Genomic DNA, 25,624 nt, shown 5'->3' with positions numbered 1-25,624 from the left:
GTTCCGTCCAGCCCCTTTTCCCCAAACGTACCGTGCGAAGGAATAAATTCCCTGTAAACGGTATTCTCTGCGTTTTGTCATCCTTACTCACACCTACACTCCCATATCTCTATACTCACACCTCCACTCCCATATGTCTATACTCACACCTCCACTCCCATATGTCTATACTCACACCTCCACTCCCATATGTCTATACTCACACCTACACTCCCATATGTCTATACTCACACCTACACTCCCATATGTCTATACTCACACCTACACTCCCATATGTCTATACTCACACCTACACTCCCATACCTCTATACTCACACCTACACCTCTTTCACACCATGGAGAGTTGAGTTGTAGCAGGGTGTTGCATTCCCTCTTCCGAGAGGCATGCGTAACAACTGTCCCAGCCTGAAGCGACTTCATTACCATGATACATAGCCACTGTCCCAGCCTGAAGCGACTTCATTACCATGATACATAGCCACTGTCCCAGCCTGAAGCGACTTCATTACCATGATACATAGCCACTGTCCCAGCCTGAAGCGACTTCATTGCCATGATACATAGCCACTGTCCCAGCCTGAAGTGGGGTTGTTTCTGACACGTACAGTCCACATTCGAAGTTCCCGAAAGCCAAACGGCAAACATATTCAACGAAATCCAGGGATATGACTCTCCAATCAAATTAAATCATAGATTAGTTGAAATGAAAATACACACAATATGGCCTGCCTTGTATTTATGTATGGTCAAAAGACTATACCGCTCCCACATCTAGCTAGGACTCCCCCTCCCCCCGAAGGCCCAACTTCCTGCCTTTATCCTATCACTAACACACTTACTACAGTACAATGAATGAGCAAGAGGGGGAGCCAAAAACTAAGGTACACAAATAACAAAATAATGTATCTCAATCAATTAAATATAAATCATAAAGGTACGTACCTAATATTTCATCACATTCATATTTTATATATATTTATATATACACACACATGGAGCTCTGTATGTTCTGTCTTTTATACAAAGATTATCCCAGTGCTGAAATCTCTCTAAGACCAAGTCTAAATCTCCCTTAGCCCCTTAGCCCAAGTCTAAAATCTCCCTTAGCCCAGGTCTACAATCTCCCTTAGCCCAGGTCTACAATCTCCCTAAGCCCATGGCCAAAATGTCCCTAAGCCCATGGCCAAAATGTCCCCAGGGCCAAAATGTCCCCAGGGCCAAAATGTCCCTAAGCCCAGGGCCAAAATGTCCCTAAGGAGGTTTTTAGCCCAGGGTAAGGTGCAGTGTGAACACACCAAGGCTTTTTTTAGAGACCACAGTCAGAGTGGAGAAACAGCTTACTTTAGGAAAGCAGCACGTGTGTGTAGGGAGTTAAATTGAGACCAGGGTGTCATTTACAGGAGAGCCCTGTGAACATGAGTTGGGCTATATGTTTTGATGTTTAATATATTCCAATGCTGCATAATGACACTCTAATGACGATTTGAAAAAAGTTGCATAAATGGCATGAGCTCTGCTTAGTTTTTTTGCGCAGGTTGTACACACTTTATCAGTCTCTCATTCACAATTTTGACAAGCACTTGATAATAATAATGATGATAATAATAAGGTCTCACATTTCCCGGCAGTATCCCCTTTGTGTGTCCATAGTCCCCCTAAGAAAATCTATGCCTTTTGCGGCCAGTGGTCTCTGTTCCCTTTGGCTGAATATAATAATTATAATTCCCTTCTCCCTGCTGCGTGGGTTACCTCTCACTCACATGGCTCTCAGTTTTTCCAATTTTGTTGCATTACAACCTGTAATTTAAATTGATTTTTATTTGGATTTCATGTAATGGACATACACAAAATAGTCCAAATTCTAAGTGTCACATGATCTGTCACATGATCTCAGTATATATATATATATACACCTGTTCTGAAAGGCCCCAGAGTCTGCAACACCACTAAGCAAGGGGCACCACCAAGCAAGCGGCACCATGAAGATCAAGGAGCTCTCCAAACAGGTCAGGGACAAAGTTGTGGTGAAGTACAGATCATGGTTGGGTTATAAAAAAGCATCAGAAAGTTTGAACATCCCACAGAGCACCATTAAATCCATTATTAAAAAATGAAGCTCTGCCAAGAGAGGGCCGCCCACCAAAACTCACGGACCAGGCAAGGAGGGCATTATTCAACCCTTGTGTTGTCTTAAGGGTAAAAAAAATGACTTGCCACTTAACAGCAGAGAACCCGCCCCTAAATTACATTTTTTTCAACTTGAAATTTGATGACTGTTTCCAAGAGTGACCCCAACATTAGAAAAAGGGAAACATCACCTTTGTTCATATTTCCATGAAACCTGTTCACCACCAAGGTACCATGATTTGAGCAAGACAGGACCACAAACCACTTACATTGAGCCAGACAGGACCATTAACCACTTACACTGAGCCAGACAGGACCACTAATTACTGACACTGAGCCAGACAGGACCACTAATTACTGACACTGAGCCAGACAGGACCACTAACCACTGACACTGAGCCAGACAGGACCAGTAACCACTGACACTGAGCCAGACAGGACCACTAACCACTGACACTGAGCCAGACAGGACCACTAACCACTTATAATGAGCCAGACAGGACCACTGACACTGAGCCAGACAGGACCACTAACCACATATACTGAGCCAGACAGGACCACTAACCACTTATAATGAGCCAGACAGGACCACTGACACTGAGCCAGACAGGACCACTAACCACTGACACTGAGCCAGACAGGACCACTAATTACTGACACTGAGCCAGACAGGACCACTAACCACTGACACTGAGCCAGACAGGACCACTAACCATCATCTCTCGTCCCATCCTGTTCTTTCATAATTCCCCTGGTGGTGACTGTCCTGTCAACGCAGCTGAACGACTTCTCACATCTCTTCATGTCCTGCGGTTGGGTTGTTGTCATGATGTAATACTCTGGTAGTGCTTGTCCAACTCAATGTCCCTGTCATTGTTCCTCCGCTGGTGGTCCTCTGTGGGTGAGGAGGGGAGTTAGGGTCTCTGGGTCTGGGTGGTGACGCAACAGTCCTTATTAGAGGCTGAAGAGATGTCTGACAAAAAAAGAGCTAAGTAACGTATTGTCATGGTAGTCGACGTACTCTTCACATACAGGAGAACAATCTCCTTATGGTGAGGATAGCCGAGTTGCAAGCTCAGTTTCAGATGCAATCGTTAGGTAACAGCAATTTAAGTGTAGGAAAGGATGAAACAGCGTCTGTGCCACAGGTAAGTACAGATAGTAGTATAAATCCCCTCCCCCCCAAAAAAAAACATTTGCTGAAATGCTGTCGGCATGTTGAACCGGTGTCGCTCATTTGGGCCGAGAGAAACTTTCAACCAGTTTTCCCCCACTAAGCAATGAGCCGAAGTCACAGCCCGAGCATTCTCAGATCTCTCCTCCACCGATTAAAGGGTCTGAGTCGCCGAAGCCTCCCACCATTAGCTCTGAGAAATTGAAAGCCCTAGTCATTGGCGACTCCATTAAAACTGGTGAGTGGTGATGCTATAGGGATATTGTTGTACATGTCGGCACCAACAATGTTAGGATGAACCAGCCAGAGGTCGTCAATATGTGAAACATAACTTCAGCATTTAACTTATCTAGAAAGATGTGTTGGTATTGAGTAATTGTCTCTGGCCCCCTCCCCATTAGGGGGAGTGGTGAGCTCTACAAACTCATCCACAAACAGGACCAAGCCTGGCCTGCTGAGGAGTGACGGACTCCATCCTAGCTAGAGGTGTGCTCTCATCTTATCTACCAACATAGACAGGGCTGTAACTCCCCTAGCTCCACAATGAGATAGGGTACAGGCCAGGCAGCAGGCTGTTAGCCAGCCTGCCAGCTTAGTGGAGTCTGCCACTAGCACAGTCAGTGTAGTCAGCTCAGCTATCCCCATTGAGACCATGTCTATGCCTCAATCTAGGTTGGGCAAAACTAAACATGGCGGTGTTTGCCTTACTAATCTCACTGGAATAAAGACCTCCTCCATTCCTGTCATTACTGAAAGAGATCGTGATACCTCACATCTCAAAATAGGACTACTTAATGTTAGATCCCTCACTTCCAAGGCAGTTATAGTCAATTAACTAATCACTGATCATAAACTTTATGTGATTGGCCTGACTGAAACATGGCTTAAGCCTGATGAATTTACTGTGTTAAATGATGCCTCTCCTCCTGGTTTCAGTAGTGACTAGATCCCCAGTGGTTTTGCTAACATTTTCGACAAACAGCCAATTTCAATCGATAATTTTGTGCTTCTAGTCATGAAATCTATGCAGCCTACTCAATCACTTTTTATAGCTACTGTTTACAGGCCTCTTGGGCCATATACAGAGTTCCGGACCTCGTAGTCATGGCAGATAAGATTGAAATTTTTGGGTGACTTCAATATTGACGTGGAGAAGTCCACAGACCCACTCCAAAAGGCTTTTGGAGATATCACTGACTCAGTGGGTTTTGTACAATCATACCCTGGATCTAGTTTTGTCCCGTGGAATAGATTTTTGTGGATCTAAATGTTTTTCTTTAAAATCTTGGACTATTGGACCGCCATCTTCTTACATTTACAATCGTGAACAAATAATTCACTTCACCTTACGTAATACCCTTGATGCCGCTAAAAACAACAACAAAAAATGTCATAAGAAACTAGCTCCCCGGTATACAGAAAATACCCAGACCCTGAAGCAAGTTTCTTTAAAATTGGAACGGAAATGGCGCTGCACCAAATTGGAAGTCTTCCGACTAGCTTGGAAAGACAGTACCGTGCAGTATCGAAGAGCCCTCACTGCTGCTCAATCATCCTATTTTTCCAACCTAATTGAGGAGAATAAGAACAATCCTAAATGTATTCAGTCACAAAGCTAACTAAAAAGAAACATTCCTCAAGTGAGGATGGCCTTCACTTTCAGCAGTGATGAATTCATGAACACTAGTTTTTTAATGCTGTATATCTCAACACATTCATGGAAATAGTCATGGCCTCTAAACCTTCCAGCTCTCTCCTGGACCCTATTCCAACTAAACTACTGAAAGATCTACTTCCAATTCTTGGCCCTCCCATGTTGAACATAATAAATGACTCCCTATGTGTGTACCAAATTCACTAAAAGTGTCAATAATGAAGCCTCTCCTGAAAAAGCCAAACCTTGACCTGGAAATGTTTCTAAGCTATCAGCCTATATTGCATCTCCTATTCCTCTCAAAAATGTTAGAAAAAAGCTGGTGCACAGCAACTCACTGCCTTCCTGAAGACCACGCATACAAATGCTCCAGTCTGGTTTTACACCCCATTATAGTACTGAGACTGCAAACGTGAAGGGGGTAAATTACCTTTTAATGGCGTCAGACCAAGGCTCTGCATCTGTCCTCGTGCTAGTAGATCTTCGTGCTGCTTTTGACACCATCGATCACCATATTCTTTTTTATTTGTAACTATTTATTTATTTCACCTTTATTTAACCAGTTAGGCTAGTTGAGAACAAGTTCTTATTTGCAACTGCGACCTGGCCAAGATAAAGCATAGTAATTCGACACATACAACAACAACAGAGTTACACATGGAATAAACAAAACATACAGTCAATAATACAGTAGATCAAAAGAAAACAAAAAGTCTATATACAGTGAGTGCAAATTAGGTAAGATAAGGGAGTTAAGGCAATAAATAGGCCATGGTGGCGAAGTAATTACAATATAGCAATTAAACACTGGAATGGTAGATGTGCAGAAGATGAATGTGCAAGTAGAAATATTGGGGTGCAAAGGAGCAAAATAAATAAATACAGTATGGGGATGAGGTAGTTGGATGGGCTGTTTACAGATGGGCTATGTACAGGTGCAGTGATCTGTAAGCTGCTCTGACAGCTGGTGCTTAAAGCTAGTGAAGGAGATGTGAGTCTCCAGCTTCAGTGATTTTTTGCAGTTCGTTCCAGTCATTGGCAGCAGAGAACTGGAGACAAGTAGTTGGAGAGATTAGAAACCCAATTAAACACTGGAATGGTAGATGTGCAGAAGATGAATGTGTAAGTAGTTGGAGAGATTAGAAACCCTGATTGGTCTACATGGATAAGTTTTATTTTGCCTGGATTTGATCTTATCTGTTGGAAATATATTAGTTTGTCTCTGTGAACAGTTGGTTCCTCAAGGTAATGTTTTACGACCACTCTCTTGTTTTTCTCTTGGTGATGTCATTCATAAAACACAATATCAGTTTTCACTGCTATGCGGACCACTCACAACTGAACATTTACATGGTGAAGCACCAAAATTTCCCTCCCTGGAAGCCTGCGTTTCAAACATAAGGAAGTGGATAGCGGCAAATGTTTTACCTTTAAACTCGGACAAAACAGAGATGCTAGTTCTAGGTCCCAAGAAACAGAGATCTGCTGTCTGACCTAGGCTTTACTCTGGACCCTGCTCTATCTTTTGACGAACATACGTATCAAGAATACAATATTTCAAGGGAAGCTATTTTCCATTTTCATAACATTGAAAAAAATCTGAATTTCTTTGCCCCAGAATTAGGTAGAAAAACTATTCCACGCTTTTGTCACTTCTAGATTAGTCAGTTAAGAACAAATTCTTATTTACAATGATGGCCTACCCAGGCCAAAGCCAGACGACACTGGGCCAATTGTGCGCCGCCCTATGGGACTCCCAATCACATCCGGATGTGATACAGCTTGGATCACATCCGTGATCCCTCTAGTGGTGTGATGGCTCTGCTTTGGCAAACTGATTGGGGTTATATCCTGCCTGGTTGACCCTGTCTGGGGGTATTGTCGAACACCCCCTCCCCCTGTCTCAGTCTCCAGTATCTGTGCTGCAGTAGTCTGTGTGCCGGGGTACTAGGGTCAGTCTGTTATCTGGTGTAATTCTCTGTCTTATCTGGTGTCCTGTGTGTCCTGTGTGGTGTCCTGTGTGTCCTGTGTGAACTTAAGTATGCTCACTCTAATTCTCTCTTCTCTCTCTCTCTTTCTCTCTCTCACCCCTTTGACCATGCCTCAGGACTACCGGGCCTGATGACTCCTGGCTGTTCCCATCCCCAGTCCACCTGGTCGTGCTGCTGCTCCAGTTTCAACTGTTCTGCCTGCGGCTATGGAACCCTGACCTGTTCACTGGACCTGCTACCTTGTCCCGGACCTGCTGTTTTCGACCATCTCTCTCTCTCTCTCTCTCTCCCTCTCTTTCTTTCTCACTCTCTCTCTCTCTCTCTCTCTCTCTCTCTCTCTCTCTCTCACACACTCTCTCTCTCTCTCCCTCTCTCTCACTCACTCTCTCTCTCCCTCTCTCTCTCTCTCCCTCTCCCTCTCTACTGCACCTGCTGTCTCGACCTCTGAATGATCAGCTATGAAAAGCCAACTGACATTTATTCCTGAGGTGCTGAACTGTTGCACCCTCTACAACCACTATGATGATTATCTGACCCTGCTGGTCATCTATGAACGTTTGAACATCTTGAAGAACAATCTGGCCTTAATGGCCATGTCCACCCAGTACAGCCAGAAGAGAACTTGCCACCCCTCAGAGCCTGGTTCCTCTCAAGCTTTCTTCCTAGGTTCCTTCCTTTCCAGGGAGTTTTTCCTAGCCACCCTGCTTCTACATCTGCATTGCTTGCTGTTTGGGGGTTTTAGGCTGGGTTTCTGTACAGCACTTTGTGAAATCAGCTGATGTAAGAAGGGCTTCATAAAAACATTTGATTGATTGACGTAACAACAAACAGTGTGTTGGTAACGCAGTCCTTATTAAAGGCTGAGGAGATATCTGACGTAACTTTGTTTTGATACGCATCACTAAACGTTTTGTTAAAGGTTACTTGTGTATGTCTCCTGCTCCAAGGTGCACAGAGGTGTGGAGATCTCTCTTCTCTGTGAGACTAGATGAGAGCGGTGTTTGGGAATCTTCAGGCTGGCTCCCTCAGAGTCCTAGGCCATCTGGAAGGTTAACCAGGAAAACAGTGGTGCCATGGAAACCGTGCCTGGATACAACAGACCGTTGCTATGAAGACCACATCACAACGAAGGTATGTTCCGCTGTGTGTGTGTGTGTGTGTGCTTGTATGTGTATGTGTGTGATCTGTGTGTCTCTACAATGAACCTTCTGCCATGTGAGGAACTAAGACATTTCCTAATTACATTTACGTCATTTAGCAGACGCTCTTATCCAGAGCGACTTACAAATTGGTGCATTCACCTTATGTTATCCAGTGGAACAACCACTTTACAATAGTACATCTATATCTTTTTTTTTTTTTTGGGGGGGGGGGGTTAGAAGGATTACTATATCCTATCCCAGGTACCTAATAATAAACACATTCCTATAAACCCTTAATACACACTAGAGTGCTGTAGTATTGGAGACTAATGGAGAGTTCAAATATCTGTTGTTTGAAATTCCATCTAAATCTCTGGTGTTTTATATTCCATTGTCACGGCTGTCAAAAGGAGAAGCGGACCAGAGTGCAGCGTGTGTGTCGTTCCACATTTTATTTACTCTGTGAACTATGCAATACATAAATAAACTGAATACACAAAACAACAAACCGTGACGCAGAGGTGAAACAAACACTACTCAAAAATAATCACCCACAAAACCCAGGTAGAAAAACCCCTACTTAAGTATGATCTCCAATTAGAGACAATGAGGACCAGCTGCCTCTAATTGGAGATCATCCCAAACAAACCAACATAGAAATACAAAAACTAGAACCTAACGACATAGAAATAGAACACATAGAATAAACCCCCCTGTCACGCCCTGACCTACTCTACCATAGAAAATAACATCTTACTATGGTCAGGACGTGACATCCATCTATATATCGAGTGTTTTATGTTGAATATAAATCTCTAGTGTGTTATGTTGAAACTAATCTCTGTTGTTATATATTCCATCTAAATCTCAGTTTTTTTATATTCCATCTATATCTCTGGTGTTTTAAATTCCATCTAATTCTCTGGAGTTTTATATTACAGCTACATCTCTGGTGTTTTATATAAAATCTAAATATCTGGTGTTTAATATTCCATCTTAATCACTAATGTTTTTTGTTAAAACTAATCTCTGGTGTTTTAGATTCCATCTAAATATCTAGTGTTTTATATTCTATCTAAATCTCTGTTATTTTATATTCCATCTAAATATCTGGTGTTTTATATTCCATCTAAATATCTGGTGTTTTATATTCCATCTAAATCTCTGGTGTTTTATGTTGAACCTAAATCTCTGGTGTTTTATATCCCATATAAATCTTTAGTATTTTATGTTTAATCTAAATCTCTATTGTTTTATGTTGAATCTTATTCTCTGGTGTTTTATATTCCATCTAAATTTCTGGTGTTTTATGTTGAATATAAATATCTGGTGTTTTATATTTCATCTTAATCACTAATGTTTGTTGTTGAAACTAATCTCTGGTGTTTTAGATTCTGTCTGAATCTCTGTTAATATATATTCCATCTAAATCTCTGGTGTTTAATATTCCATCTAAATATCTGGTGTTTTATATCCCATCTAAATATCTAGTGTTTTAAGTTGAATCTAAATCTCTTGTTTTCACGCCCTGACCCTTGTACGCGGTCATTTTCTATAGTAGAGTGGTCAGGGCATGACGGGGTGTTTTGGGTGATTTTTCAATGTTGTCTATTTCTATGTTTAAGTTCTAGTTTGTCTATTTCTATGTTGGGGTTGTTTGGGTTGATCTCCAATTGGAGGCAGCTGATCCTCGTTACCTCTAATTGGAGGTCATATTTATGTTGATGGTTGTCCCACCTGTTTTTGTGGGTGATTATCTTTTGAGTAGTGTGTTTTCCTCTGCGTCACGTTTTTTTTTTTTGTGTTTCAAGTATTTAGTGTATTGCATTTAGTTTCACAGAATAAATAAATATGTGGAACTACGAACACACTGCATTTTGGTCCGATCCTTTGAACAGCCGTGACACTTGTACTTTATATTCCATCTACATCTCTGGTGTTTTAAATTCCATCAAAATCTCTGGTGTTTTAAATTCCAACTGAATATCAGGCATTTTATATTCCATCTAAATCTCTGGTGTTTTAAATTCCATAAAACTCTCTGGAGTTTTAAATTCCATCTAAATCTCTGGTGTTTTATATTCCAACTAAATATCAGACATTTTATATTCCATCTAAATCTCTGGTGTTTTAAATTCCATCAAAATCTCTGGTGTGTTATATTCCAAATAAATATCAGCCGTTTTATATTCCAGATAAATCTCTAGTGTTTTATGTTGAAACTAATCTCTGGTGTTTTATATTCTATCTACGGAGAACAAATGTCTGAAATATATGCATTCACTGCTGTAAGTCGCGCAGGATAAGAGCGTCTGCTAAATGACTAAAATGTAAAAAATGTAAAAATATCTAAATATCAGGCGTTTTATATGATATTCCATCTAAATATCTGGTGTTTTAAATTCCATCAACATCTTTGGAGTTTTAAATTCCATCTTAATCTCAGGTGTTTTATGTTCCATCTAAATCACTAATGTTTTTTGTTGAAACTAATCTATGGTGTTTTATACTCCGTCTGTCATGCCCGGACCGTAGAGATCCTTATTATTCTCTATGTTTGGTTAGGTCAGGGTGTGACTCGGGTGGGAACATTCTAGATTTCTATTTCTTTGTTGGCCGGGTATGATTCCCAATCAGAGGCAGCTGTGTATCGTTGCCTCTGATTGGGGATCATACTTAGGCAGCCATTTTCCCACCTGTGATTGTGGGATGTTGTTTTTGTATAGCTGCTTAGAAGCCTGCAAGACTTTACGTTCTTGTTTTTGTATTTTGTAATGTTGACGGTGTTCATTTTAATGAAAGGAAAAAATGTTCGCCAACCACGCTGCACCTTGGTCTCCTTCATACGACGAACGTGACAGAACATCCCACCAAAAACGGACCAAGCAGCGTGGCCAGGAGAGTTGGACATGGGAGGAGATCCTGGACGGCAAAGGGCCCTGGACGCAGATTGGGGAATATCGACGTCCAAGGGAGGAGATAGAGGCAGCAAAGGAGGAACGGCGACACTACGAGGAACTAGCACGGCAACAACGGAAGCCCGAGAGGCAGTCCCAAAAATATTTTTTGGGGGGCACATGGGGAGATTGGCGGAGTCAGGGTTGAGACCTGAGCCAACTCCCCGCGCTTACCGTGGGGAGCATGTGACCAGTTAGGCACCGTGTTATGCCGTGCATTCACAGCCCGATGCGCACGTTGCCTGCGTCCCGCATTTGCCGGGCTAAAATGAGCATTCAGCCAAGACAGGTTGTGCCGGCGCAGTGCTCCTGGTCTCCAGTGCGTGTCCTCGGTCCAGGATATCCTGCGCCTGCTCTGCGCACCCGGCCTGCAGTGCATCTCCCCAGTCCGGTGAGACCTGTTCCGGCTCCACGTACGAAGCCTCCAGTGATGATCCATGGTCGGAAGCCTCCAGTGATGATCCATGGCATGAAGCCTCCAGTGATGATCCATGGCCCGGAGCCTGTAGTGATGATCCATGGCCCGGAGCCTGTAGTGATGATCCATGGCACGGAGCCTGTAGTGACGATCCATGGCACGGAGCCTGCAGTGACGGTCTCCAGTCCGGAGCCTCCAGCGACGGTCGCCAGTCCGGAGCCTCCAGCGACGGTTCGGAGCCTCCAGTGGGGGTTCCCAGTCCGGTTCCTCTGGGGTCCGGAGCCCCCGGCGAGGATCCACGGTCTGGTTCCACGAAAGTGGCGGGAGCCCCAAACGGAGGGGGATCTGCGTCCCACACCAGAGCCTCCACCGAGAGGAGATGCCCACCCGGACCCTCCCCTATAGGTTCAGGTTTGCGGCCGGAGTCCGCACCTTTGGGGGGGGGGGTACTGTCACGCCCGGACCGTAGATATCTTTATTATTCTCTATGTTTGGTTAGGCCAGGGTGTGACTCGGGTGGGAATATTCTAGATTTTCTATTTCTTTGTTGGCCGGGTAGGATTCCCAATCAGAGGCAGCTGTCTATCGTTGTCTCTGATTGGGGATCATCTGATTGGGGGATGTTGTTTTTGTATAGCTGCTTAGAAGCGTGCAATACTTTTCGTTCGTGTTTTTGCATTTTGTTATTTTGACGGTGTTCATTTTAATAAAATAATAAAAAAATTGCCAACCACGCTGCACCTTGGTCTCCTTCATACGACGAACGTGACACCATCTAAATCTCTGGTGTTTTATATTCCATCTAAATCTCTAGTGTTTTACATTCCATCTAAATCTCTGGTGTTTCAAAATCCATCTAAAACTCAGGTGTTTTATATTCCATCTAAATCTCTAGTGTTTTACATGGAATATTAAACACTAGAGATTTATATTCAATCTAAATCTCAGGTGTTTTATTTTCCATCCAAATCTCTAGTGTTTTTTGTTGAAACTAATTCTCTAGTGTTATATTCCATCTAAATCTCTGGTGTTTTATATTCCATCTAAATCTCTGGTGTTTTACATTACAAATAAATCTCTGGTGTTTTATATTCCATATAAATCTCTGGTGTTTTATATTCCATATAAATCTCTGGTGTTTTATATTCCATCCAAATCTCTAGTGTTTTATGTTGAATCTAAATCTCTGCCTTTTTAAATTCCATCTAAATCTCTGGTGTTACATTTTCCATCTAAATATCTGGTGTTTTATTTTCCTTTTAATCTCTAGTGTTTTATGTTGAAACTAATCTCTGGTGTTTTAATATTCCATCTAAATCTCTGGTGTTTTACATTGAATCTAATGCAATGATATTTATATTTGTCACGCCCTGACCATAGAAAGCTTTTATTTGCTATGGTAGAGTAGGTCAGGGTGTGACAGGGGGTTTTCTAGTTGTTATTTTCTATGTGGGGTTCTAGTTTAGTTTTTCTATATTTGGTGATTGGTATGATTCCCAATTAGAGGCAGCTGGTAATCGTTGTCTCTAATTGGGGATCATACTTAAGTAGCTTGTTTTTCACTTGGGGGTTATGGGATATTGTTTATGTATAGTTGCATTGTAGTCACGGTTCGCCTATTCTTTATTTGTTTTGTAATTGTATTTCGTTTCACTTTATAATACATTTTGTGGAACCCTACTCACGCTGCGCCTTGGTCCGATCCTTCATCTAACGAATGTGACAATATTCCTTCTAAATCTCTGGTGTTTTATATTCCATCTATATCTCTGGTGTTTAATATTCCATCTAAATCTCATGTGTTTTATATTCCATCTAAATCTCTGGTGTTTATTGTTGAGTCTAAATCTCTAGCGTTTTATGTTGAAACTAAATCTCTATTGTTTTACATTGAATCTCAATCTCTGGTGTTTTATATTCCATCTAAATATCTGGTGTTTTATATTCTGTCTAAATCTCTGGTGTTTTATGTTGAATCTAAATCTCTAGTGTTTTGTGTTGAATCTAAACCTCTGGTGTTTTATATTCCATCTAAATCTCTGTTGTTTTATATTCCATCTAAATCTCTGTTGTTTTATATTCCATCTAAATCCCTGGAGTTTCATATTCCATCTAAATCGCCGGTGTTTTATATTCCATTTAAATATCTGGTGTTTTATGTTCCATCTAAATATCTGGTGATTTATATTCCATTGAAATATCTGGTGTTTTAAATTCCATCTAAATCTCTAGTGTTTTATGTTGAAATGAATCTCTGGTGTTTTATATTCTGTAAAAATCTCTGATGTTTTATACTCTGTAAAATTCTCTGGTGTTTTATATTCTGTAAAAATCTGTGATGTTTTATACTCTGTAAAATTCTCTGGTGTTTTATATTCTGTAAAAATCTCTGGTGTTTTATATTCCTTCTAAATATTTGGTGTTTTATTTTCCATCTAAATCTCTAGTGTTTTATATTATTTTTAATCTCTAGTGTTTTATGTTGAACCTAAATCTCTGGTGTGTTATATTCCATCTAAGATGGTGTTTTATTTTGCCTGTGTAGTGATGGATTAATCAATAAACCAATAGATCAATATCAGGACTGACTGACCAACAGACGATTTAGTGCCCAGAGGTGGAATAAGCACAGTCCACCTCTGTCTCTCCAGCCCCTAAACAGAGATGAAACCGTAGAATCTAATCATTTGAATGAGGCATTCTTTTTCTGTGAATGGAACACATGGAAAGCTGCTTGTTTCTGCTCTGAGTATACATAGTTATTTAGGTGTCTATCTCTGTCTCCAGACATGGTTATATAGCTCTGTAGCTGTCTCTCTCTGTCTCCAGACATCGTTATATAACTCTGTAGCTGTCTCTGTCTCCACACATGGTTATACAGCTCTGTAGCTGTCTCTCTCCAGAGATGGTTATATAGCTCTGTAGCTGTCTCTCTCTGTCTAAAGACATGGTTACATAGCCCATTAGCTGTCTCTCTCTGTCTCCATACATGGTTATATAGCTCTGTAGCTGTCTCTCTCTGTCTCCGTACATGGTTATAAAGCTCTGTAGCTGTCTCTCTCTCTGTCTCCATACATGGTTATAAAGCTCTGTAGCTGGGTATCTGTGTTTCCAGACATGGTTCTATAGCTCTGTAGCTGTCTCTGTCTCCATACATGGTTATAAAGCTCTGTAGCTGTCTCTCTCTCTCTCCAGGCATGGTTATAAAGCTCTGTAGCTGGGTATCTCTGTCTCCAGATATGGTTATATAGCTCTGTAGCTGTCTCTCTCCGTCTCCAGGCATGGTTATATAGCTCTGTAGCTGTCTCTCTGTCTCCAGATATGGTTATATAGCTCTGTATCTGTCTCTCTCTGTCTCCAGGCATGATTATATAGCTCTGTAGCTGGGTATCTCTGTCTCCAGATATGGTTATAAAGCTCTGTAGCTGTCTCTCTCTGTGTCTCCATACATGGTTATATAGCTCTGTAGCTGTCCCTCTGTCTCCAGATATGGTTATATAGCTCTGTATCTGTCTCTCTCTGTCTCCATACATGGTTATATAGCTCTGTAGCTGTCTCTCTGTCTCCAGATATGGTTATATAGCTCTGTAGCTGTCTCTCTGTCTCCATATATGGTTATATAGCTCTGTATCTGTCTCTCTCTGTCTCCATACATGGTTATATAGCTCTGTAGCTGTCTCTCTGTCTCCAGATATGGTTATATAGCTCTGTAGCTGTCTCTCTGTCTCCAGATATGGTTATATAGCTCTGTAGCTGGGTATCTCTGTCTCCAGACATGGTTACATACCTCTGTAGCTGGGTATCTCTGTCTCCATACATGGTTATATAGCTCTGTAGCTGTCTCTCTGTCTCCATATATGGTTATATAGCTCTGTAGCTGTCTCTCTCTGTGTCTAGACATGGCTATATAAAACTTTGTAGCTGCATATGTCGGTCTCCAGACAGAAATGCATACTGGCTGTTTTATTGTAAGATTCAGAGTACAGCCCAGTGGTATGTCTATATCATGTACATGTATCTCATATATTTTCCCCATTAGGTACTAGGGTGCTGGAGGCAGTGGTGGTGGATGAGCTGAGTTTATCCCCATATAACCTAAAGCGCTTCATGCAGCTGTTAAAGCACTACAGACTGTCCATTAATCCAAGAGTCTGTTACGACACCGTAGACTAGACATCCGTAAAAATCTTCTTGCTAATGCTGATGCTGTTCGCTGTGATGTTGTGTGTCACGGTTGTCATGGTAGCAGCGGTTGTCGTTGAGAAGTTCTGCTGCTGTTTGAAGGTACTGCTGTTCAGTGCTCTGTGTTCCTCTATTACCGTGTACTCACTCTTACTGAGCAATGAAGAGCTGCTTCTCTTCCTCACCCCCCGCCCATCGTCCATCTCGGCCGCCAGTGGCTGACAGCTGCCCACGTGGAGGTACTGCGTCTGCTCCTCACCCTCCGTCTCCCGGTGGTAGAAGTAGTTGAAGTTGGACACGATGACGGGGACGGGCAGGGCGATGGTCAGCACGCCAGCGATGGCGCAGAGAGAACCAACAATCTTCCCACCTATGCTAATTGGGTGCATGTCGCCGTAGCCAACGGTAGTCATGGTGACCACGGCCCACCAGAAGGCGTCTGGGATGGAGCTGAAGCCGGAATCTGGGTCATCGGCCTCTGCAAAGTAAACAGCACTGGAGAAGAGGATGACTCCAATAAAGAGGAAGAAGATGAGCAGACCCAGCTCCCGCATGCTGGCCTTTAGTGTCTGGCCAAGGATCTGGAGCCCCTTGGAGTGTCTGGACAGCTTGAAGATTCTGAACACCCTGACAAGACGGATGACCCTGAGGATGGCGAGGGACATGGCCTGCTGCCCGTTCCCCTGCTGCTCTGCCAGCTCCGTGCCCAGCGTTATAAAATACGGTATTATGGCCACGATATCTATAATGTTCATGATGTTCCTAGAGAAGATGGCCTTCGAGGGACAAGCGAAGAACCGGACCAGCAGCTCAAAGGAGAACCAGATGATGCACAGCGTCTCCACCACGAAGAACGGGTCGGAGAACGGAGAGGAGAAGTACGGCTCGGTGCCGTTAACGGAAGCCACCGGGACTGGCTCCTTGTGGTCCTCCCTGAACTCCGGTAACGTCTCCAGGCAGAAGATGACGATGGAGATGAGGATGACGAGGACGGAGACGATGGCTATCCCCCGCGCAGGACCACTGCTCTCAGGGTACTCAAACAGCAACCACACCTTGAAAAGGAGAACAGATATACTGTATTAACCACACCTTTAAGATGAGATATACTGTATTAACCACACCTTTAAGAGGAGATATACTGTATTAACCACACCTTTAAGAGGAGATATACTGTATTAACCACACCTTTAAGATGAGATATACTGTATTATCCACACCTTTAAGATGAGAGGATATATACTGTATTAACCACACCTTTAAGAAGAGATGAGATATACTGTATTAACCACACCTTTAAGTGGAGATATACTGTATTAACCACACCTTTAAGATGAGAAATACTGAATTAACCACACCTTTAAGATGAGAGGATATATACTGTATTAACCACACCTTTAAGAGGAGATATACAGTATTAACCACACCTTTAAGATGAGATATACTGTATTAACGACACCTTTAAGAGGAGATATACTGTATTAACCACACCTTTAAGATGAGAAATACTGAATTAACCACACCTTTAAGAGGAGAGGAGAAATACTGTATTAACCACACCTTTAAGATGATGTATACTGTGTTAAAAACACCATTAAGATGAGAAATACTGAATTAACCACACCTTTAAGATGAGAGGAGAAATACTGTACTAACCACACCTTTAAGATGAGATATACTGTATTAACCACACCTTTAAGTTGAGATATACTGTATTAACCACACCTTTAAGATGAGAAATACTGAATTAACCACACCTTTAAGATGAGAGGATATATACTGTATTAACCACACCTTTAAGAGGAGATATACTGTATTAACCACACCTTTAAGATGAGATATACTGTATTAACGACACCTTTAAGAGGAGATATACTGTATTAACCACACCTTTAAGATGAGATATACTGTATTAACCACACCTTTAAGAGGAGATATACTGTATTAGCAACACCTTTAAGATGAGAAATAATATATTAACCACACCTTTAAGACGAGAAATACTGTCTTAACCACACCTTTAAGATGAGATATACTGTATTAACCACACCTTTAAGATGAGATATACTGTATTAACCACACCTTTAAGATGAGATATATTGTATTAACCACACCTTTAAGAGGATATATACTGTATTAACCACACCCTTAAGAGGATATATACTGAATTAACCACACCTTTAAGATGAGATGAGATATACTGTATTAACCACACCTTTAAGACGAGAAATACTGTATTAACCACACCTTTAAAATGAGATGAGATATACTATATTAACCACACCTTTAAGATGAGAGGACAAATACTGTATTAACCACACCTTTAAGATGAGAGGAGATATACTGTATTAACCACACCTTTAAGATGATATATATTGTATTAACCACACCTTTAAGATGAGATGAGATATACTGTATTAACCACACCTTTAAGAGGAGATATACTATATTAACCACACCTTTAAGATGAGATGAGATATACTGTATTAACCACACCTTTAAGATGAGATATACTGTATTAACCACACCTTTAAGAGGAGATATACTATATTAACCACACCTTTAAGATGAGATATACTATATTAACCACACCTTTAAGATGAGAGGAGAAATACTGTATTAACCACACCTTTAAGATGAGCAATACTGTATTAACCACACCTTTAAGATGATATATACTGTATTAACCACACCTTTAAGATGAAATCTACTGTATTAACCACACCTTTTAGATGAGAGGAGATAAACTGTATTAACCACACTTTTTTGATGAGATATACTGTATTAACCACACCTTTAAGATGATATATACTGTGTTAACAACACCTTTAAGATGAGAGGAGATATACTGAATTAACCACACCTTTAAGATGAGAGGAGAAATACTGTACTAACCACACCTTTAAGATGAGATATACTGTATTAACCACACCTTTAAGAGTAGATATACTGTATTAACAACAACTTTAAGATGAGAAATAATATATTAACCACACCTTTAAGATGAGAAATACTGTATTAACCACACCTTTAAGATGAGATATACTGTATTAACCACACCTTTAAGATGAGATATACTGTATTAACCACACCTTTAAGATGAGAAATACTGTATTAACCACACCTTTAAGATGATATATACTGTATTAACCACACCTTTAAGATGAGATATACTCTATTAACCACACCTTTAAGATGAGATATATTGTATTAACCACACCTTTAAGAGGATATATACTGAATTAACCACACCTTTAAAATGAGATGAGATATACTATATTAACCACACCTTTAAGATGAGAGGAGATATACTGTATTAACCACACCTTTAAGATGAGAAATACTGTATTAACCACACCTTTAAAATGAGATGAGATATACTATATTAACCACACCTTTAAGATGAGAGGAGATATACTGTATTAACCACACCTTTAAGATGAGATATACTATATTAACGACACCTTTAAGATGAGATGAGATATACTGTATTAACCACACCTTTAAGATGAGATATACTGTATTAACCACACCTTTAAGAGGAGATATAGTATATTAACCACACCTTTAAGATGAGAGGAGAAATACTGTATTAACCACACCTTTAAGATGAGCAATACTGTATTAACCACACCTTTAAGATGATATATACTGTATTAACCACACCTTTAAGATGATATATACTGTATTAACCACACCTTTAAGATGATATATACTGTATTAACCACACCTTTAAGATGAGAGGAGATAAACGGTATTAACCACACCTTTTTGAGGAGATATACTGTATTAACCACACCGTTACGATGAGATATACTGTATTAATCACACCTTTAAGAGGAGAGGAGATATACTGTATTAACCACACCTTTAAGATGATATATACTGTGTTAACAACACCTTTAAGATGAGAGGAGAAATACTGTATTAACCACACCTTTAAGATGAGCAATACTGTATTAACCACACCTTTAAGATGATATATACTTTATTAACCACACCTTTAAGATGAGATATACTGTATTAACCACACCTTTAAGATGAGAGGAGATATACTGAATTAACCACACCTTTAAGATGAGAGGAGAAATACTGTACTAACCACACCTTTAAGATGAGATATACTGTATTAACCACACCTTTAAGAGGAGATATACTGTATTAACAACAACTTTAAGATGAGAAATAATATATTAACCACACCTTTAAGATGAGAAATACTGTATTAACGACACCTTTAAGATGAGATATATTGTATTAACCACACCTTTAAGATGAGATGAGATATACTGTATTAACCACACCTTTAAGAGGAGATATACTATATTAACCACACCTTTATGATGAGATGAGATATACTGTATTAACCACACCTTTAAGATGAGATATACTGTATTAACCACATCTTTAAGAGGAGATATACTATATTAACCACACCTTTAAGATGAGATATACTATATTAACCACACCTTTAAGATGAGAGGAGAAATACTGTATTAACCACACCTTTAAGATGAGCAATACTGTATTAACCACAACTTTAAGATGATATATACTGTATTAACCACACCTTTAAGATGAAATCTACTGTATTAACCACACCTTTAAGATGAGAGGAGATAAACTGTATTAACCACACCTTTTTGATGAGATATACTGTATTAACCACACCTTTACGATGAGATATACTGTATTAATCACACCTTTAAGAGGTGAGGAGATATACTGTATTAACCACACCTTTAAGATGATATATACTGTGTTAACAACACCTTTAAGATGAGAGGAGAAATACTGTACTAACCACACCTTTAAGATGAGATATATTGTATTAACCACACCTTTAAGAGTAGATATACTGTATTACCAACAACTTTAAGATGAGAAATAATATATTAACCACACCTTTAAGATGAGAAATACTGTATTAACCACACCTTTAAGATGAGATATACTGTATTAACCACACCTTTAAGATGAGATATACTGTATTAACCACACCTTTAAGATGAGAAATACTGTATTAACCACACCTTTAAGATGAGATATACTCTATTAACCACACCTTTAAGATGAGATATATTGTATTAACCACACCTTTAAGAGGATATATACTGTATTAACCACACCCTGAAGAGGATATATACTGAATTACCCACACCTTTAAGATGAGATGAGATATACTGTATTAACCACACCTTTAAGATGAGAAATACTGTATTAACCACACCTTTAAAATGAGATGAGATATACTATATTAACCACACCTTTAAGATGAGAGGAGATATACTGTATTAACCACACCTTTAAGATGAGATATACTATATTAACGACACCTTTAAGATGAGATGAGATATACTGTATTAACCACACCTTTAAGATGACATATACTGTATTAACCACACCTTTAAGAGGAGATATAGTATATTAACCACACCTTTAAGATGAGAGGAGAAATACTGTATTAACCACACCTTTAAGATGAGCAATACTGTATTAACCACACCTTTAAGATGATATATACTGTATTAACCACACCTTTAAGATGATATATACTGTATTAACCACACCTTTAAGATGAGAGGAGATAAACGGTATTAACCACACCTTTTTGAGGAGATATACTGTATTAACCACACCGTAACGATGAGATATACTGTATTAATCACACCTTTAAGAGGAGAGGAGATATACTGTATTAACCACACCTTTAAGATGATATATACTGTGTTAACAACACCTTTAAGATGAGAGGAGAAATACTGTATTAACCACACCTTTAAGATGAGCAATACTGTATTAACCACACCTTTAAGATGATATATACTTTATTAACCACACCTTTAAGATGAGATATACTGTATTAACCAAACCTTTAAGATGAGAGGAGATATACTGAATTAACCACACCTTTAAGATGAGAGGAGAAATACTGTACTAACCACACCTTTAAGATGAGATATACTGTATTAACCACACCTTTAAGAGGAGATATACTGTATTAACAACAACTTTAAGATGAGAAATAATATATTAACCACACCTTTAAGATGAGAAATACTGTATTAACGACACCTTTAAGATGAGATATATTGTATTAACCACACCTTTAAGATGAGATGAGATATACTGTATTAACCACACCTTTAAGAGGAGATATACTATATTAACCACACCTTTAAGATGAGATGAGATATACTGTATTAACCACACCTTTAAGATGAGATATACTGTATTAAACACACCTTTAAGAGGAGATATACTATATTAACCACACCTTTAAGATGAGATATACTATATTAACCACACCTTTAAGATGAGAGGAGAAATACTGTATTAACCACACCTTTAAGATGAGCAATACTGTATTAACCACAACTTTAAGATGATATATACTGTATTAACCACACCTTTAAGATGAAATCTACTGTATTAACCACACCTTTAAGATGAGAGGAGATAAACTGTATTAACCACACCTTTTTGATGAGATATACTGTATTAACCACACCTTTACGATGAGATATACTGTATTAATCACACCTTTAAGAGGTGAGGAGATATACTGTATTAACCACACCTTTAAGATGATATATACTGTGTTAACAACACCTTTAAGATGAGAGGAGAAATACTGTACTAACCACACCTTTAAGATGAGATATATTGTATTAACCACACCTTTAAGAGTAGATATACTGTATTAACAACAACTTTAAGATGAGAAATAATATATTAACCACACCTTTAAGATGAGAAATACTGTATTAACCACACCTTTAAGATGAGATATACTGTATTAACCACACCTTTAAGATGAGATATACTGTATTAACCACACCTTTAAGATGAGAAATACTGTATTAACCACACCTTTAAGATGAGATATACTGTATTAACCACACCTTTAAGATGAGATATACTGTATTAACCACACCTTTAAGATGAGATATATTGTATTAACCACACCTTTAAGAGGATATATACTGTATTAACCACACCTTTAAGATGAGAAATAATGTATTAACCACACCTTTAAGATGAGATATATTGTATTAACCACACCTTTAAGAGGATATATACTGTATTAACCACACCCTTAAGAGGATATATACTGAATTAACAACACCTTTAAGATGAGATGAGATATACTGTATTAACCACACCTTTAAGATGAGAAATACTGTATTAACCACACCTTTAAAATGAGATGAGATATACTATATTAACCACACCTTTAAGATGAGAGGAGATATACTGAATTAACAACACCTTTAAGATGAGATGAGATATACTGTATTAACCACACCTTTAAGATGAGAAATACTGTATTAACCACACCTTTAAAATGAGATGAGATATACTATATTAACCACACCTTTAAGATGAGATGAGATATACTGTATTAACCACAACTTTAAGATGAGATATACTGTATTAACCACACCTTTAAGAGGAGATATGGTATATTAACCACACCTTTAAGATGAGATATACTATATTAACCACACCTTTAAGATGAGAGGAGAAATACTGTATTAACCACACCTTTAAGATGAGCAATACTGTATTAACCACACCTTTAAGATGATATATACTGTATTAACCACACCTTTAAGATGATATATACTGTATTAACCACACCTTTAAGATGAGAGGAGATAAACGGTATTAACCACACCTTTTTGAGGAGATATACTGTATTAACCACACCGTTACGATGAGATATACTGTATTAATCACACCTTTAAGAGGAGAGGAGATATAATGTATTAACCGCACCTTTAAGATGATATATACTGTGTTAACAACACCTTTAAGATGAGAGGAGATATACTGAATTAACCACACCTTTAAGATGAGAGGAGAAATACTGTACTAACCACACCTTTAATATGAGCAATGCTGTATTAACCACACCTTTAAGATGATATATACTGTATTAACCACACCTTTAAGATGAGATATACTATATTAACCACACCTTTAAGATGAGAAGAGAAATACTGTATTAACCACACCTTTAATATGAGCAATGCTGTATTAACCACACCTTTAAGATGATATATACTGTATTAACCACACCTTTAAGATGAGATATACTATATTAACCACACCTTTAAGATGAGATGAGATATACTGTATTAACCACACCTTTAAGATGAGATATACTGAATTAACCACACCTTTAAGATGAGAGGAGAAATACTGTACTAACCACACCTTTAAGACGAGAAATACTGTATTAACCACACCTTTAAGATGAGATATACTGTATTAACCACACCTTTAAGATGAGATATACTGTATTAACCACACCTTTAAGATGAGATATATTGTATTAACCACACCTTTAAGAGGATATATACTATATTAACCACACCTTTAAGATGAGATGAGATATACTGTATTAACCACACCTTTAAGATGAGATATACTGTATTAACCACACCTTTAAGAGGAGATATACTATATTAACCACACCTTTAAGATGAGATATACTATATTAACCACACCTTTAAGATGAGAGGAGAAATACTGTATTAACCACACCTTTAAGATGAGCAATACTGTATTAACCACACTTTTAAGATGAGATATACTGTATTAACCACACCTTTAAGATGAGATATACTGTATTAACCACACCTTTAAGAAGAGATATACTGTATTAACCACACCTTTAAGAGGATATATACTGTATTAACCACACCCTTAAGAGGATATATACTGAATTAACCACACCTTTAAGATGAGATGAGATATACTGTATTAACCACACCTTTAAGATGAGATATACTATATTAACCACACCTTTAAGATGAGAGGAGAAATACTGTATTAACCACACCTTTAAGATGAGCAATACTGTATTAACCACACCGTTAAGAGGAGATATACTATATTAACCACACCTTTAAGATGAGATATACTATATTAACCACACCTTTAAGATGAGAAGAGAAATACTGTATTAACCACACCTTTAATATGAGCAATGCTGTATTAACCACACCTTTAAGATGATATATACTGTATTAACCACACCTTTAAGATGAGATATACTATATTAACGACACCTTTAAGATGAGATGAGATATACTGTATTAACCACACCTTTAAGATGAGATATACTGTATTAACCACACCTTTAAGAGGAGATATACTATATTAACCACACCTTTAAGATGAGATATGCTATATTAACCACACCTTTAAGATGAGAGGAGAAATACTGTATTAACCACACCTTTAAGATGATTAATACTGTATTAACCACACCTTTAAGATGATATATACTGTATTAACCACACCTTTAAGATGAGATATACTGTATTAACCACACCTTTAAGATGAGAGGAGATAAACTGTATTAACCACACCTTTTTGATGAGATATACTGTATTAACCTCACCTTTACGATGAGATATACTGTATTAATCACACCTTTAAGAGGAGAGGAGATATACTGTATTAACCACACCTTTAAGATGATATATACTGTGTTAACAACACCTTTAAGATGAGAGGAGATATACTGAATTAACCACACCTTTAAGATGAGAGGAGAAATACTGTACTAACCACACCTTTAAGATGAGATATACTGTATTAACCACACCTTTAAGAGGAGATATACTGTATTAACAACAACTTTAAGATGAGAAATAATATATTAACCACACCTTTAAGATGAGAAATACTGTATTAACGACACCTTTAAGATGAGATATATTGTATTAACCACACCTTTAAGATGAGATGAGATATACTGTATTAACCACACCTTTAAGAGGAGATATACTATATTAACCACACCTTTAAGATGAGATGAGATATACTGTGTTAACCACACCTTTAAGATGAGATATACTGTATTAACCACACCTTTAAGAGGAGATATACTATATTAACCACACCTTTAAGATGAGATATACTATATTAACCACACCTTTAAGATGAGAGGAGAAATACTGTA

The 25,624-nt window shown here is 38.8% G+C and overlaps 1 protein-coding gene across 1 annotated transcript in view; it reads right to left on the bottom strand.

Moving 5' to 3' along the window:
* Positions 1-2,372: 2,372 nt before the first annotated feature.
* The window catches only part of LOC145859988 (potassium voltage-gated channel subfamily A member 3-like), a 58,406-nt gene continuing 35,154 nt past the window's right edge, over positions 2,373-25,624 (bottom strand). The window contains exon 2 of the mRNA XM_082959673.1: positions 2,373-16,700. Coding sequence (XP_082815799.1) covers positions 15,633-16,700 — 1,068 coding nt within the window. The 3' untranslated portion in view covers positions 2,373-15,632. The remainder of the gene's footprint in view (positions 16,701-25,624) is intronic.

This window comes from Salmo salar, chromosome 13 (assembly GCF_965601325.2).
Source record: "Salmo salar chromosome 13, fSalSal1, whole genome shotgun sequence".
Taxonomy (NCBI): domain Eukaryota; kingdom Metazoa; phylum Chordata; class Actinopteri; order Salmoniformes; family Salmonidae; genus Salmo; species Salmo salar.
The sequence above is the reverse complement of the archived record's forward strand: the minus strand, read 5'-3'. Positions and strand labels throughout refer to the sequence as shown.